This window comes from Notolepis coatsorum (assembly GCF_963971535.1).
Source record: "Notolepis coatsorum genome assembly, chromosome: 16".
NCBI classification, from domain to species: Eukaryota; Metazoa; Chordata; class Actinopteri; order Aulopiformes; family Paralepididae; genus Notolepis; species Notolepis coatsorum.
This window is the reverse complement of record NC_140180.1, coordinates 65587332-65606629: the sequence shown is the minus strand read 5'-3', so window position 1 is coordinate 65606629 and position 19298 is coordinate 65587332. Positions and strand designations below refer to the sequence as shown.

The 19298-nt window shown below is 42.1% G+C and overlaps 1 protein-coding gene across 1 annotated transcript in view; it reads right to left on the bottom strand.

Annotated features, from left to right (window-relative positions):
* psd2 (pleckstrin and Sec7 domain containing 2) overlaps positions 1 to 15572 on the bottom strand; it is a 73503-nt gene extending 57931 nt beyond the window's left edge. Inside the window, exon 1 of the mRNA XM_084332342.1 lies at positions 15348 to 15572. Coding sequence (XP_084188468.1) covers positions 15348 to 15460 — 113 coding nt within the window. The 5' untranslated portion in view covers positions 15461 to 15572. The remainder of the gene's footprint in view (positions 1 to 15347) is intronic.
* Positions 15573 to 19298: the final 3726 nt, after the last annotated feature.

The window sequence follows — 19298 nt, the reverse complement described above, 5'->3', positions numbered from 1 at the left end:
GACTCTAGAGTAAGGTGTGTAGAAACACATTAACCCAGTGTACTTAGTACGGTCGTGCAGGCAGACAGTCAGCAACCCCCAGAGGGCAATGACGAGGAGCACCCGAGGGTGACGTCAAGTGCCCCAAGCAGTGGGAGGTATCCCTCAAGGGAACACAAACCCCCAAAATATCGGACAGACTATTCCCGGAAAGGGAGTGACGAGGAGGACAGTACACCTACCCCCGTTGATTACTACTACAGGGTAGTCAGTGGGGTAACCCCGACCTTTAAAGAGGTCACATTGTCCCCCGAAGAGGGCAGACAGACAGTGGGAGGGAAATGGGTGTATTCAACCAAGTTACCAGAGGAACAGACAGTGGGAGGAAAATGGGTGTATTCAATCCAGGAGGGTATTGAAGCCCACGACAAAAAACAAATAAAAAGTATGGTTCGTAGAAAATTGCTTAAATGCTGAAGGAGGGTACCCCATGTTTAAATACTGAAGGAGGGTGGCTACACTGCTTAAAGGCAGGAGGATGATACTCTAGGTTTAAATACGGGAGGAGTAGAATCAAGGTTAAATACCTGATTAGAGTCCATGTCTAAATACTGAAATGGATCCTATGTTTAATTCCATGTTTAAGTACAGAGGTGGAGGATTTACCATGTAATTCCATGTTTAAGTACAGAGGTGGAGGATTTACCATGTTTAAAAGAATTTACCATGTCTAAATACAAAAATGGATCCCATGTTTAAATACAACAGTGGATGACTTACCATGTTCTCAATGATGTAACTATGTGGGAAAGACCCTGGAGCGTTTAGACATGTAGGAATGTAGATCAAGGGAAGCACCATGTGATCAAAGACTAGACTATCAGGAAGATGCTCAGAAACTGACAAATGTAAAATATGTACAGAGAAGCTGTGTGTTGTGAAGGATCAGATTAAACCGAATATATATATTTATTTATATATATTTAAATAGTATTTGTATATCGTTTGATATCCCCTGTATATTCCTTGTACAATATGCACTGAATATCCCTTTAGTCTACTAAACAGCCCATAATAGTTTCATTCTACCATTGGACGAGAACCTGGCGCCAGCAGCCATACCCCTAGGTTCAAGTTCAATCGTGCCGCCCAACATGTCGTGGCAAGCCCGGTTCCGCGTAGGAATACGTCTGGCGAAATACGAATGGTACTATTTGTTCACAGCGCATATATATATGGCGCAAGTAAAGTAGAACTTTCTTTTAGTCCATTAGTTCTTTACCCTCCAACCGAGTAACAGACGCGAAGCCTCACCCACGACGCACGTGTGGTGCAGTAAGGCCTACTTGGCCTCAGAATAGGCATTGAGATATCGTGTGGATTAATAGTTGAATTGTCATAGTTTGGCACTATACCGTCGAGTTGGACGTATTCTATTAAGCTAATAATAGTCTATTTATGTATGGTGCATCGTCGGTTAGAGTTATAAAGTGAGCAGCACCCCATCGTTCCTGACGTTATCTGGAGTCTTAACCAGACTGGGCAGACCACTAGTGGTGCTTGCATCCGAGGAGCTCCGGGCCAGGACGAGGAGACCTGTACATTGGATTACTCTACCCGGACGACGGCGAGCCTTCCACGGCTTGGATTATGCTTTGGGTGCTTTGATTATTCCATGGATAACGGCCAACACTGCTGAGTGTTGGAACTACCCCCCGGAGAGGAGCAAGGTGAGACGGCGCTCTACACCAGTGAGGTCGCCTCACGTCTCTCCGTTGTGGACCGGCAGCTACCGTCCACCAGAGGGTCCAGCTGTATTCATCTGCGGACCGAGGTTCTGTGGGCACCGTGTTCAAGACTTTGAATTCTCCCAAGAAATCGTCGGCCAGATGGGATACCGCCAGCGGCTCTTCTAACCCCCCCCTCCTACTGTCTTACAACCAGCGGGACCCCCCCCCCCCCTTAGTGTATCCAGCTATAATCATTTAAATACCATCGCTATAGTTTCCTAAAGAACCAGGTTGTATACTTACTCCCTGCGTAACCAGAGATTGGACATTCAATGTTGATTTACCTACGAATACTCATTTGCCATACAAGTGCATTTCAAATCATAAGTGTAAACAAGTGAACGTTGTATATACCTTTTGCTATATTAAATATTCGATTTGTACATTTGTGTGGACTTCGTTTCATCAGGTGGGAAAGTGTTCATCATATTTATATCATGTACTGGATGGCCAGAAGTTAAAGTACAAGAGGTAGTGGTTTAATAATACCATACTTATCAATACAGTCAGGGAATTGTACCCCTCAGTTACACTGTGGGTAGCCTCATTTATTTAACAATGTGTACCCGCCCTGACCAATGGTTTGTAGAGAGTAGATTATCACAGCATTTTTCTGACCCCACAGAGGAGCATTTGGATTACAGCCAAACATGTTTTTTTTGTCTTAAAGGTACAGGATCAGGGGAGGAAATTAGGCCACTTTACTCGCCAAATGCGAGTATTTTTTACGTTTGGCGAGTGATTCATGAAGACCACTCGCCAGTCTGGCGAGTTGACAGTGCCACGAGAGCACTGCACAAGACCCGCGGACATATATAATGTTTAATAAAAGTTCCCGCAGTACTGGCCAACCCGCGGACATATATAATGTTTAATAAAAGTTCCCGCAGTACTGGCCAACCCGCGGACATATATAATGTTTAATAAATGTTCCCGCAGTACTGGCCAACCCGCGGACATATATAATGTTTAATAAAAGTTCCTGCAGTACTGGCCAACCCGCGGACATATATAATGTTTAATAAAAGTTCCTGCAGTACTGGCCAACCCGCGGACATATATAATGTTTAATAAAAGTTCCTGCAGTACTGGCCAACCCGCGGAAATATAGAATGTTGAATAAAAGTCCTGTGGTACTGGCCATCAGTCAAGGAAGCACTCGCAAACAGATAACGTTAAACACAGAAGATGGAAAACAGACAGACTGAGCAACGGGGAACTGCATCCAACCCTAGTACAACTCTCGAGTCCAAGGCAAGGACACATTTAAATTACAGAGGTGTATGTTAGTCTATTGCGCACCGGACTACGACGTAAGGTTAGACATTTTATTTCATGCTCAAAAGCCCCTGGCTTGCACATCGCAGTCACGAAAGGGGCTAGCTCAACCAGTGCACAACAGCAGACCAACCCAACTGACGTTACCACAACACTTGACGGTACTTCACAGCACTGTCGTAAGGCCACCGTGCCGTCTTAAAGGCACAGTGAACACTCGGATGCATACACAACATTGACGTGGCTTGACAACCGAGGTTCAAAGTTAACTTGATTGACTGATTGAAAACTTTATTAACAGATTGCAGAATGGGTACAATACAGTACGGCTCAATACACACAATTGTTAAGGGGATGCAGACCAGAGAAAGACTTTCGTCTTGTTTACATCAGGGTCCCCCATTTTCAATTCATCATAACATATGACATACACGACATACAGATAGACAGTACTGCTACATCTATACATTTCACATCTATCTATCTATACACTTCACAACATACTTCGGTTTTTTTCTTTCACTGCCCAACCCAGTCCAACCCAGCATCTTTCACTGCCCAGTTCAGCCCAACCCAGTCCAGAATAGATCCCTCTTTCATGTTAATATGTGTTATGCTAATATTGTGAAGAGTAGATACTGTTATTAATGTTTTATGCTAATAAATATTTTAAAGAGTAGAGACACGGTGTGATTATTACTATGATTGAAAATCAATTTAGACGAAGACATACAAAGAAGTAATTATCACAATTAGCGATTTTTTTTGGCTGGTAAAAAATCAGTTTGTCTGGTAAAAAAAATCAGATACTCGCCAGTTGGCTGGTAAGCCAAAAAGTTAGTTTCCTCCCCTGTACAGGATATTGTGTGAGTTTGAATACAGACAGCTCACTGGTTTCGTGGGAAAACAAAGAAGCAGCCCACAGTGGTACTATCAACTAGTGAAGCCGAATATACGGCTCTAACTATGACCATACATGAGTGTATTTATCCAGAACAACTGCTAGAAGTGATGGAGATAAGATTATGAGTATATTGTTTAATATGTAATAGGTAATTGGCATGTATTCTCTATACCAGATGAGGGGTTTTTTGAAGATGAGGGGCATTTTGTCAACATCATTTAAAAATGATGGACACTGTTTATATATGAAGGCTGTTGTTTATGAGGGCAATCAGGGAACCATTGTGATTGCTAGGAACCCAGTGTATCAACATAGATGTTTAATGTGAATGTCATGTTTAATGTGAAAATATTGACTGTCATACCCTGTTGATGTTTTTGGATTATATTATTTCCTTTGTAAAATGTTTTTCAAATAAGTTATCCAGTATGCTAAAGTGGGAGTGTTGAAGGCAGAGGTTCTGTGTAGGATTGTTAGTAACTGTCTAATTGCATATATAACTGTTTACACTAGTAACTGTCTAACTGCATATATAACTGTTTCCACTAGAGGGCGCTCTAGGCGGAGACACTCAGGAACACCACCAGGTGGCGAGTATAAATAGAGATGTCTCCTCCCATTCTTTCTCTTTCCCCCAGCCTCTCAGTGAGAGGAGACCTGTAGTGTTACTGCTCTGCCATGTGAATAATAAACCACGCCAGTTAAGGCTCAAGATAGAAACCATGCCTCTTGACCACATTATTGTCGCCCTATAGCCGAATTCTGTTCCTGACTGAATGAAGCAGAGAAAAGACATTAGACAGGCAAAACTAATACAAAGGTTTTTTGTTGAGCCGTAGATTATTGCAAAAATCTATCTGTGGTCTGGAACAAAGGAGAAGCCTGGAGAATATTTTATTGTCATTGTAACCGAGTGGATTTGAACCTGGGATCATAGGATCCACAGGCAGCCGCACTGACCAGCTGAGCTAAAGGGTCAGACCCGTTAGCAGGTGCTGGTTGACTGTGATCAACTCATCAATAGTTTACAGTCATCCTCCCCCCGAGAAGTGCGTCCTTGCACGTTCTATCGTCCGCATGCGCACTTCCCCAGGGTTATTAAAGCAGATATCCCACCCTCACTGCTACGTAAACCTGAATACAGATTCACAGGGAAGTGAGATCCCACTGCTATCACCAATTTAAACGAGTGGATTTGAACCTGCGATCATAGGATCCACAGGTGGCCGTACTAACCAGCTGAGCTAAAGCCGTACTAACCAGCTGAGCTAAAGGGTCCGACCTGTTAGCAGATGCTGGTTGACTGCGAGCGACTCCTCGTAGGGCTGGGCGATATGGCCTAAAAATTTAATCTCGGAAAGTTTCCTCCAAGTAATATCCCACATAAGAATGCAGATGCAGTTAAGTGTGTTCTATCCAAAGTAAAAATGCTTGTTGAACAGACCTTTAACAGAATAACGAGATAGACTAGTAGATTGTTGTGATGTTTCTTCTTGACTTGTCCAGGCCATGGGGAGATTACCTTGTGATTTCGGGCTTTACAAATAAATTTGATTTGATTTGAGAGACCACATGATAGTGAGACAGCCAGGCTAATGCAAACCATTACTGAGATGGATGACAGCTATTTCGCTAATATTAGCTCATATTTGAGTAACCTAAGCCTACCTACTTGAAGCTGAAGTGGTCCCTTGATTCCCTATGATGTGTCCAGGGAATCACGTAATTTCTTAGAATCCATATTCAACTTAATCTGGGTTTATGGGAATGCAATAGGGTTTATCTCTGCTGCTTTGCTTTCTGGCTCGTCCATCTCCACCTCTTTACACTGATTTAGCACCAGCTTGTTCTCCTTCTCATTACTAATTCACAGCGTTGACTGTCTTATGGAAAGCCTTTTTTCTTTTAACTGTATAACAAATGCTATTTAAAATGTAACTAATTACAATACGTCAAACTAAATATATTTAAGTAAAAATGACTGATTTAGAAAACTACTCCAGAAAGTACAATTATACACAAAAGAAACACACCCATGGTCTTATGATGCATAATGCATTGCACACCTTTGCAACATTACTAATTTATTACACACTTATGTATTATTCTGTATTGCTCACTCACTGATCACAATCCTGCCTTAGTTGTGACTTATGCCAACACTGTTGACTGGTCCCTGTCCCTGCACACCTAGTCATGTTGGTCAAAATATCCATCTATAGAACACACCAGTTCACTAAAGAAAACAAATATAGCAAGCATACACACACACACACACACACACACACACACACACACACACACACACACACACACACACACACACACACACACACACACACACACACACACACACACACACACACACACACACCAGTGGGGCTGTCCTCGACTGATAAAATTCTTAGTTGTAGTAGTAGCTGATTATATCTACAAATCTGTAAAATTTTGTTTCCCACATGCAATCATGCAGATGGACCTTTTTAAATCTAATGTTAACCAGAGATATGCTGATTATCTTTCAGGAAAAGACAGGGGGGGGGGGAACTTAAAGAACAACTAATCAGCCTAATTAATCAACTAATAAAGACTTAGGTTGACTAAGACCAAACCGACCGACTAAGGCCCCGTCCACACGAACGCTGGTTTTAATGTAACCGTGATTGTATGTGCGCAGTTGCACTGTTCGGCCACACACAACCGGGGATTTGCTACACTGCAACCGCGGTCTTTGAAACCGGTGGCCAGGGTGGAGTTGTGCGGTTTTGCAGTTGCGTGTGGGCATAGCAACCGAGGTTATTCCCAGTGTTTACAGCAGAGCTGTCGCAATTATTCCCCATGTTCACGGCAGACCGCGGGGTAGAGAGATTATAGCAGAGCCAACTACACCAGTGTTTACAGCAGTCCCAAGTAGCGTTATATGAAAATGATTGTAACAAACTTTTGTTCGAAACGTATCGTCTGTGTTGAAGAGTGTTGTGATCGACTGATGTCTTGTCGCATTCCTGACCTGACGCAGAGTAAACATGTAGCTGCAGCTAAACTAAACTCATGTGTTGTCAAGTTATTGTTATAAGGAACCCAGTCCAGACTGCATCCCCTTAACAATTGTTTGTATTGAGCCGTATTGTATTGTACCCATTCTGCAATGTGTTAAATAACGTTTACATCCATTTCATATCGGTAACGTTACCACAATACGTTAGCATTTAAGCTATATACTATACATGGATATAGCTATTCACATTAGCATGTAGCTAACAACACCGGCGGTCTTTTGTGAGACTAAACTATCCGCTCTTGGTGGTAAATTGTGTTGCTGATGGTTTTGTTTCATCAACAAAATGAGAGGCAGAACACAGTGAATGTATCCGTTTGTTTATTGCAGTTTCTTTCTTTGCTGAAAATAATATGTTCCGTTGGCAAAATGATCCAGTCCAGCTGTGCTTCTAAACAGGAAGTTTACTTCTTCTTCTTCAGTTAATTAATGGCAGATCGCGACCCAACAGGAAGTTTAGTGAGCGTACAGCCTTTTCTGATTGGTTGAAATGGCCTTCATGTCTGAACAACATCGCCGCCTACTGCTTTGGCATTGTATTACATTGTACTAAATGTATCGGTTGCTGGGATCCCAGCTCTGCCGTGAGTACGCAGTTATACACGGTTGTCCACCTGTGTTCACCGTGTGGACGGAGTTTTATTTTTTCAAACTTCGGTCATATTAAATCCAAACGCTTGTGTGGACAGGGCCTAAGTCTTAGGTTGAATAAAACCAAACCGACCAATTAATCAGCAGACAAAGTCTTAGGTCTGGCCCTGGCATGTTAAACCATCAAAACAGTATTCAGCCCACTGTTTGCCGTGAAATTGCTTTGGCTTGTCTGACCATATTAATTCAGCAGATAGAGACAACCACATGAATCATTCAAAGCTCTTATCAGCCACCGACTACAATGATGATGAACTCCCAGGGCAGCTACGTGGCATAGTGGGCGGAGACGCTGGCCTCGCCTGTTCGAGCCCAGCGCTCCACATTGCTTTCAGTTTAGCTGGTCGTTCATACTAATACACATTGGCCGTATTAGGGGGTGGGAAACTGATGGGTGGGGATCGGGCGTTGTGGACAGCGACTCCTACAGGTCGGTTGGTGCGCCTGCGCAGTAGAATCAGGAAGTGTCGGGGGCAGCGTGAGCCTCCCACGCGTTACTCCTCGCCACTGAGAGATCGAGCTGCGCAGGTGAAAAGATGCGACTGCTGTTACCTCAAGTACCGGAGGGGACTTGTGCTATGTATGACTTAGTCCACATTGCAGCCGGCTTGTGGGAGGCAAGAAACAGCGTTCGTGACAGGGGAGGGTTGAATTGGATGATACGAAATTGGGATGGGAGAAAATATAGAAAATGGGAGAAAAAGTGGATCAAAAAAATGATGATGAACTCCCCAATGAAGTCTGCCAGTGAGAGAACCAGAGTGTGCGCGCGCACACACACACACACACACACACACACACACACACACACACACACACATAGAAAATCTAGAAGAAAATTTACAATCGATTGACAAATAAAAAAATCTTTTTTTAAGTTTTCAGTCTTTGGTTTTAAATATCTCATGCCTAGGAAATCATGATGAATCGAGAATTGGTTTCAAATCAAATCGTGACCCCAATAAGTGAGATTCCCACCCCTAACACACAAACTGAGACAGACAGGGTGAGAGAGAAACAGACAGACAGGAAAAGAGAGACACACACACTATAACAGCATCCAGAGGTGGAAAAAGTACAAACACATCCTACTCAGATAAAAGTACTGTTACTTTGATAATTGTATTTGTCAAAATAAAATTACTGATGTTAAAATCTACCTTTTTTTAAATAATATGTATATTTTTGTATGTTTGATTTTACAAAACAGGGGAAGTTCTCGATAAGCCTCTAGGCTTCTAAACTTCTCCTACACAATATGGTTATTATGTATATATATATTTTTTTACTTTTGTTTAACTCCTTGTGTTAATAAATAAATAAATAAATAAATAAATAAATAAATAAATAAATAAATAAATAAATAAATAAATAAATAAATAAATAAATAAATAAATACAAATACAATGGTGGTGAGAGTGGTTGGACGTTTTTTTTTAATTATTATTATATGATATTATATGATTATTATGATTATTATGATTAGCCCATAGACAAAAATACAGAATACTTTTATACGAAACAGAAAGAAGCATTTCATATAAAAGTATTCTGTAATTTTGTATGACAACTAATAAAGAAACTTGAACTTGAACATGTCCAACAGAGATGCTGAGGAAAGCTGACTCTGAAGGGAGCAGTAGATTATAGGCTACTATTGAAGGCTCTTGTGACTGGGTGACTGAAGGCTCTTGTGAGCATGTGGCTTGAGGCAGAAGATGCTTGAGGCTTGGGTGTGTGCTTGGTTACTGTAGGGGAAGTTTCCTTTAAGTAATATCCCACATAAGAATACAGATGCAGTTAAGTTAATTACAAGTGTGTTCTAGGCTAGCCGAAGTAAAAATGCTTGTTGAACAGAACTTTTAACAGAATAACGAGATAGACTAGTAGACTAGATTCAATACTATAGTCCCCTTCAAGCTCGTCGGCAAGCTCAGAGACCTGGGCTTGAACTACGACCTCTGCCAGTGGGTCTTGGACTTCCTGACAGGAAGACCCCAAGTGGTGAGAGCAGGTAACTTCACCTCCTAATCCATCACTCTCAACACATGCAGGTGCCCCACAGGGCTGTGTTCTGAACCCCCTCCTCTACTCGCTTTACATGCATGCATGACTGTGTGGCAAAGCACAACAGCAACACAGCTGTGGTGGGCCTGATCTCTGCAAACGATGAGAGGGCCTACCTGGGAGAGGTGAAGAACCTGGCACTGTGGTGCCAGGAGAACAGCATCTCCCTGAACGTCCAAATAAAAAAATAAAGAAATAACTGATTGTGGATTTTAGGAGGTCTGGGGCTAGGGACTACAGCCCCCTCAGCATCTACGGGGCACCGGTCGAGAGAGTGAACAGTTTTAAGTAGGCTCGAAGTCCACATATCCAAGGACTTGACATATACCACACATAGACAGTGTTGTGAAGAAGGCACGGCAGCACCTCTACTTCCTTAGGTGCCTAAGTAAGTTCAAAGTGAGTCAGAAGATCTTCTACTTGTGCACAATAGAGAGCATCCTGACTGGTAACATCACCTCCTGGTTTGGGAATAGCACCACACACGACCGGCGCAGCAGACTGCAGAGAGTGGCTCGATCAGCCGAACACACAATTGTATGGGCTTCCCACTCTCCAGGGCCCTCATACGATAATTATTATTATTATTATTATTATTATATTTTTTTTTATCTACTTTTTCTCCCCATTTTCTATTTTTCTCCCATCCCAATTTCATATTATTTAATTCAGCCCTCCCCTGTCTCGAACATTGTTAGACCATGCCTCCCACTGGTCGGCTGCAATGTGGACGAAGCCTTGCATCATGTGTCCCCTCCGGTACACGAGGAGGCAGCCGTCGCATCTTTTCACCTCCTGCACAGCGCGATCTCTCAGTGGTGAGGAGTAGCGCGTGGGAGGCTCACGCTGCCCCCGATACTTCCTGATTCTGCTGTACAGGCGCACCAACCGACCTGTAGGAGTCGCTGTCCACAACGTCCGATCCCCACCCACCGGCTTTCCCACCCTCTAATACTGTCAATTGTATTAGTATGAACGACCAGCCAAGCCGGAAGCAATGCCGAGAGCTGGGCTCGAACCCAGCATCTCCTGCGTTAGTGGCGAGCGCCATGCCCACTGCGCCACTTAGCCGCCCGCATACGATAATTTCTAAGCAAAGTGTGGGATTTATCAACATGAACGTGTGCTTGAGATTTTGCGTATATATACGCACAGCTCAGACCGTGGGTACCTGTCACCAAGCGGTAGAATAGGAAGACTGCAGACAGACGGAATAAGCTTTCATGCATTCGTTTCAACACTGACGTATTCGGTATGACCCGTAATTAATTATAGATCATTTTAAAATAGCGACAGTAGTGTAATTATTGTCAAACCCTATAAATAGCATTTGGAATAGGTCTTTCCAAATGAATGCAGCATGGTGTGTGCTCCGCGGGAAGCTGTTTTCAGGGCAGTCTATTTGCAGAGAGAACATAATATTAATAGAGTCCGCTACTGCTACTCGAGACATTCTTCTTGATTTGTACCACAATTTGGGACCCAAATTGGAGCGTGGAACAAAACGCACAAATTCCATCCTGTGCACATTCAAGTCCTCTCACATTCAAAGCAGCATGTATAGCGCTTCGCTGTGAGTACAGAACTAATGTCGCACCGATGCACAGTTGTTTAACTTGGTTACTTGTCAAACATAAGTTACTCTGCTCACTCCTTGTGTTCACTAGGAATATTCTTGTTACAAAGATCCCCTCAATTTTATATAACAATTTATCTATAAGTCTTGACAGACACAACCATTCCACCAGACATGCTTCTGCATGAGGTTTTACACTTCCAAAAGTGAGGTTGAATGCAATGAAGCGAACTGTCATGTTCCGTGGTATGCAGGAATGGAACTCTCTTCCCAGACATGTTAAGCAGGAAAATAGTAAATGTCTGTTCAGAATCTTGGTAAAACAACATTTTCAACCAAAGAAATTGACATTTCCTGATAGATAGTGTGTAAATGAAAATGTATGTGTCTGATAAAGAAATAGGGATATACGTAGATGAAGAGGTATGTGTCTGATATGGATATATTATTAGAAGATTGTATAATTGGTTGATATGAACATAGATAATGTATGTAAAAGCTAAATACTAGTATATTATGCTGTATTGTATTATGAATTAATTATGAGTAGGTATTGTTGTATTGTATTATGAATTGATTAGGAGTGTATTGTTGTATTGTATTATGAATTTGATAAGCAATTATATTAAATAAATAAGATATTTATTGTTTTTTTAATTGTCTGTATTAGAGTTGTTCTGATACCGATACCAGTATCGGAAATGCCTCCGATACAGCCTAAAATGCTGGTATCGGCGAGTACACTTCAATTCTATGCTCCGATACCATATGAAGTAATTTATCAACAACACGTGCAGTATCCTCCTGCTGAGAGTGAGCATTATAAAACAAACGTGTTTTTAATCGACCGTGAATTAAAGTGTCAATGCTGTTTGTCATTTTAACAGCAGATACTTTCTTAAATGCCATCGTCCCAACAGAGCGGTGTGACGGGGAGCTCTGATGTGTTCGCTTGCTGGTGTTATTTAGCATTAGCTGAAGAGCTAGTTTTAGCTTAACGTTGGCTAAAGTTGGGACTATTCATAATCCAGCAATAATGGCTGCAGAGTGCAGACCTGCAAGCAAAGCAAGTTGGCAAAGGAGTATTCCAAGGTAAATCACTTTTTCACCAGTAACGTTACATTCACATTGTCTTTCCATCTAGCTCACCTTAACGTGGCTAACCGTGTCGTCACTGATCGACCTCTCGCACACATGCATGCACGCAATTAATGACATAATGCGGACAGCCATACCGGTGACAATGTTTAGCTTTTAGGGCCAAAGGATAAGAGTCTGAGGCGGAGTCTCAAAAGAGAATGTTGAATATTTATTGGGCATTAAAAATCACAACATACACATTACTACTAGCTAACTGAACCGGAGCAGACTGGATAGGAAGTGCAACAACGTATATCCATTTCCATTTCCATTTAGTCATTTAGCTGACGCTTTTATCCAAAGCGTATATAACGTCTGTGCGGAACCAATGTCCCAACAACCGTTCCGTGGGTGAACTCATTGAGCACAATTGCCTCTTTGCACTGCTGTGGTCAGGCAAGCGGAGTCTCATGGCAGTACAGAGACTCAAAAGGAGATTCTATCCCCAGGCCATCAGGATGCTCAATGACTCTATGCAACATTAACCAATGAATCTACATTCATTGCACACACATCCACATGCACACACTCACTTTAAGCTCTTAAGCCCGATCGGCCCGGTACCGGTACAAGATTTATTTCACATCATAAATAGATCAATACCATATTAAGTAATGTTGTTTCTTTTTCAAATGTAGCCAAGAGTAAAGACCCTAACCCTATCAAAACAGCAGTCAAAGTGTATATTTTCAGCACTATGTTGTTTACAAATGATTTTAAGTGTTATTAACCTCTTAAGCCCGGAGCCCTATTTTCTGAAAATCCACCTAAAATACATACCTAACTAAGTAAATGGAATATTGCTCCACTTCTACAAGATCCATTTGCATATTCTTGGTATCTAGGGACATCTATGGACCTCAGTGAATGTATTACCAGTGTCAGAAATATTGTGTCTATTACTAGGCTAGTAGGCTTGCTTAAATTGTGATGAAACAAAGGAGAATATGAATTATGATTTTTCTTTGCATCTTTGACAGTGAATAACACCATGCTAAAAATGACCAGAAATGAAAAATTGCCACTGATCTCATTCAGTACCTTCTTGAAATCATGTGTACAAACCATCTAAGGAAATTAATAAAGGGAAGATGATTAAACAGAAGGTTTTGTAGATAAAGTACTGAATTCTCCCATCCGGACCAATGCAATTTGAAATATTATTATAGAATATAGAATAGCAGGCTTATAAATTACCTTATTATAGCCAATTCGCACATTTGTGGATTGTGCCAAATCTTATATTTCAAATGCCAGAGTTCAATTTGGATTTAGTATCACCAGGCGTGCATAAGAACAGATAATGAAATCTACTGTATGTACAGTAGCTTTTTTATTTTTGCCAGGGTGCCACCATTTTTAAACTAATTTCAAATCTGATTGTTGCTACATGCTAGAAATAGGGGAGACAAACTAACTGCGCTCCCATGCCAATAACGTTAAGTTTTGTGGTTTATTATCCAGAGTAATAAGAGATATTAAAAAAAATGCATACAGAACAAATTAGCTTGAAGCCCCATAGAGGCCTTTGTGAAGTGTCGTTCGGAAGAATTCCAACACTCATCGAAAGCTATCGGTGTCCTCTTCAAAAAGAATACAATTCCTGACGTTAAATTTTTATTGGGACAAGTGAGAGACAATATTACCTCTGTGTCTGTCTTCTCTATATTAAACCATGATTTCATGCCCAGAGGACCCATATATTCAGCCATTGTGCGTGTGTGTGTGTGTGTATTACTCAAACATGACACATCATGTCAGTGACTCATCTCCCTACTAATCTCCTTGCTGCTTGTGTGCCACCCTTACCCACACCCACAAGGTGTGCCTATATGAGCAGTGAGTTAAGTGTGTGTGTGTGTGTGTCTGTGTGTGTCTGTGTGTGTGTGTGTGTGTGTGTGTGTGTGTGTGTGTGTGTGTGTGTGTGTGTGTGTGTGTGTGTCTTTTAAATTGGTATCTTCCACATGTGGCCCTCTTGAAGGAATTGTGTTTTTGTATCTCTTTCTTTTCTCTCCCCTCTCCCCTCTCTAGCTCCATCTCTACACACACACACACACACACACACACACACACACACACACACACACACACACACACACACACACACACACACACACACACACACACACACACACACACACACACACACACACACACACACACACACACACGGGTGAGGTTTTGGTAGAGTGTAGGCCTAAGGTGAACTACAGATACACAGAAGAGACAATAGATGAGACAGTGTGTGTGTGTGTGTGTGTGTGTGTGTGTGTGTGTGTGTGTGTGTGTGTGTGTGTGTGTGTGTGTGTGTGTGTGTGTGTGTGTGTGTGTGTGTGTGTGTGAATGCAGGTCTGGACAATCCGCAGACACTGTTGCAATAGTGAACTCAAGTTAGGAAATTATACAACACATCATCACCAACCCCCCTGAAACACCCATTAGGAACCTGAATTGGGCTGATTTGGTCCTAAGCCAGAGGCCGCTATGGCAAAAGAAAAAAAACCAACGTCTGTTTAGAATTGAATGAATGAACAGCTGGAATGGACGTAGGCTAGTAGCTAAAAACCAAGTTCCATCGTCATTCATTTACAATGATGGATACCATTGTAGTACAGCTGGCTCAAATATTAACGTATTCGTCATAGTTAAAAGTGCATATCAAAATAATAGAAACAATCAGACAACCCTAAAGTAATTTGAAATATGTTTCTAAAATAAATACAGCAAAATAATGTCAGGTTTAAACCGAGTTTCACGTGATCTGAAAAGTACAGGCAAAGCTACGTATTTCCAGTTGCAAAATCATAACGCACCGCAATGTTACCCAAATGCATTGCAGACGTAAGTTATATTTAGATAAAAAAAAAAACATGAAACTTTATAGCGTTTATGAAACAAACTTACAGGAGTTGAAAAAGGAAGTCAAAGTGAGCATCATATTCGTCCTTCCACATAGTCGCTCCCGCTCTCAAGCTATGGAAATCGGCTAGAGGAGCGCACGGCGACAACTTCATCATCCAGCGACTATATCACAGCTGTAGAATCTACATCGGTCCGGTAAGGTTTCTATGAGCTGTCCCGAACAGACTTCGCCAGCTCATCGATCCACGCAACAAGAGGACGCGAAGCCCACATACTCCCCCCTCCTCGTTTGAAGATCGTATAAACCAAACTATTTCATTGTTTCCTCCATAGTATCAACAGGCTAGGATCGTTTTTCCCTTGAAGGTTCTTGGAGGTGGTCCCCCGGCTGACGGCTGTCCCCGCAAAAGAGGATGTGAGGGGCGGGGCGGTCGACCGCAGAGAGACTTTATGAATTATAATGTTCCTGGCAGTTGCTGTACAATAGGTCTGTGTATCCGAGCCAAGATACTTCTTCTGCATGAGACTAAAACTGGTCTGAGCCACAGCATATCAACGGAATGTCAGTGGAATCACTATTGTCTGAGCAGCTGTGAAATACGTCCAAAAAAGTCATAACTCGAAAGTGAATTTAATTTAGTATAGTCACTGTCAGAGTAGACCAGAATAATATTTTGTATTATTATTCGATTTCTAATTCTACACTGTCTAATATAGGCTATACCATAACAGGCATTTTTAAATCAAGATTCAACCAAAGGAATTATATGATGTCATGGAATACACACACACACACACACACACACACACACACACACACACACACACACACACACACACACACACACACACACACACACACACACACACTACACACACAAAACACACACACACACACACACACTACACACACACACACACACACACACACACACACACACACACACACACACACACACACACACACACACACACACACACACACACACACACACACACACACACACACACACACACACACACACACACAGTGGCAGATTTGATCAACCCGGCCCCTGACACATCGCTACATGTTCTCTTCTCTCTCTCTCTCTCTATCTTTCTAAATAGCTCCTTCCTCTTTCTAATCTGGTGGGATCGTGAAAAGGAGAAGAAAATAAGAGGTGGAGGATAGAGGGAGGAGAAGAGGAGCAGCTGCAAGGAAGAAAGCAACAGATACAGGAGGAGCACCACCTGTAAGAGAGGAGGAGAGGAGACAGGAGGGGTTCAGACAGACAGATCAACTGTATTTATTTGGACAGACAGACAGACAGACAGGCAGCCACTGACTGACGGCTCTGTCGTGTCCTCATCAGAGGGGGGGTTTATACAGGAAAAGGGAAACCTGATGTTTAGCCCCATGCATGCAGATCTGAATCAATGTGGCTTCTCCTGGATTTCGTCCCTCTTGACAAAAAAATTATCTGTAGCCCAGAATGTTTAAAAAGAACATGTTTTGTGTCTGTGTGTAAAACCACAGCCTGCCTTATATTATTAGTGCACATATTGCGTATGTGGTCCTATCAGCTCAGTGGGGTGGAGCATGGCGATCACACCTCCGCCGTTAGTGGTCCCTATTCCCACTGCGTCCACCCCCTACTAAAAAATGCATGCACTCATGCTACTCTAAGTCGCTTTGGATAAAAGCGCCCACCAAATGGCATATTTATAAGACCTTACATAATCCTGCTGATATAAAAGGGGGGTCTTAGCAGCATGCTAGCCATCTCAGACAGCCATGTACCTACTGTGTCTGTGATGGGATGACCATGGTTCCTCAGACAGCCATGTACCTACTGTGTCTGTGATGGGATGGCCATGGTTCCTCAACAGCACTTGTCATCTCTGATCATTCATGCTTTGACTGGTGTGCCAATGTAGAGGCACTTCTAAACAACCCAGATACTCACATCCTTTACAAGGACTGTTCAGGTATTGAATGCTTCACCAGATATACTCCAGCACTTTATTACAAGAGTCATTCTGATATTGCACTAGAGACTCTTACCTTGGAGAAAACTTGTCTCATATAGGACTATCAATCTGATAGTTATTGTTATGTTTTATGACCTGGGGGGGGGGGGCTATGTTTTTCTGTCATGGTGTTGTTGTGGATGTTGTGCTTGATGTCCTTGCTTTTACCATTGGTTTTGTCATGAGCACGCCAAGGTGAATTCCTCACAACACGTTAGTATGGCAGTAAAGAATTTAATCTCTTGGATCTCAGTAGATCCAGATCAAACAGTGACTCACTGCAGGGCAAAAAGGATGTTGTTATTTGCCTTGACATGCAGATCCCGCAGCACTAGAAAACAGCTAGTTATCTGCTCACAGTACAGTCCCACTGCATTCACATCACAACAAAGGTGAGACCACACAAGCTAACAGACAAATCGCATCACAACAAACATCATCTATCCTTTTCGTCCAGCCATGTTTGTTGTGATGCGATTTGTTTTGTTAGCTTGTGTGGTCTCACCTTTGTTGTGATGTGAATGCAGATAATCCCTGTTATCTTCATGTGATATTCAAGATGTTTTTGTCAATCTGTGGTAATCTCCACACAAACAGAAATAATATTTAGGCCATGCAGAGTAATCCTTAGCGAATGGCAGTGATATGCGACACCTCCACATGTTTCATAATTGTTTGTTAAAGGTAGAATCTATAATAACATCTATAGGCAAAAGATGACAACATGTTACTGTTCTTTGTTTACATTTTCAGTCTTTGTCCGATGTTTGGGTTGGATTTCAGTGGGTAGAGGGGAGGGGTTGCTACTGCTGGCCACACCTTAGGCTCTACCAAGAGAAAGAGTCTGGAGAAATTCACACTATAATAAGCTACTAAACTCCAAAATGGGGCTCTTTTGCCTAGAGGTCGCTGTTTGACGGCATTACAGACTACACCTTTAATTATTTTAATTATACCTTTAAATACCATTGAATGAAGAACTATGGAAGTAAGATGAGAGCATTTCACCAAGCTTTGGTAGCTTAGGCACTAGATACCTAGTGTGCTTTCTAAAGGCCTATATTTAAGCCTAGGGTATGGGACTAATCAATATAGATTAAAATACACATCCCATAAGATATGTTTACATACCACAGGTAAGGTATGTTTAAAAAACATTTGAAACCCCAAATAAATCAAACTAGAATTGCACTGAGGGAAATGCTACAACCACGCTGTAAACCTGCCCTCTAGTCCTGAGTATTTAGAACAATACAGAACAGGCCAAGAAACGCATGATGATATAGTAAGTCAGAACAGAGCTCACATTAACCTCACTCTTTGACCATTATGAAATGTTAAAAATACAATAGTGCAGGACCTTGGCTGACTGTCAAACGATACACCAAGATGGAGCCAAATCAGATGCACACGACATCTCACAGACAGTTACGAAATAGACAGATACACACACATTCCCCCAAGAAAATCTAAAATATTACCAATGAAGCCATTTTTTCCACTATTGTTCCATTGCACGCTCTCTCTCTCTCTCTCTCTCCCTCTCTCTCTCTCTCTCTCTCTCTCTCTCTCTCTCTCTCTCTCTCACACACAAACACACAATGATGACCTTTCTAGGCTCGCCATGAGCAGCTAGCTGGGTGAGACAAATGGTTGGCAGGTGTGGACGTTGTGTGTAGCAGCCGTAGCAGATTAGTAGCAACAGATTATCGGCCAGCAAAACCACATCTAATGTCAGGTCTTGTTCTAACTTGTGAATTTCTCCAGACCTCTTGGTCGAGCCTGAGGTGTGGCCAGCAATCGCAACCCCTCCCCTACACCCACTCAACTCCAACGCACACACTCAGACCAAAACAAAACGTTTAAAAAATGTGCAGTACCAAGAGGGGCTATTTCGCCTTGAGGTCGCTGTTTGATGGCATTACAGATTCTACCTTCTACGGCCTACTTAAAGAGGAATATCACTGCCATGTTCCATAC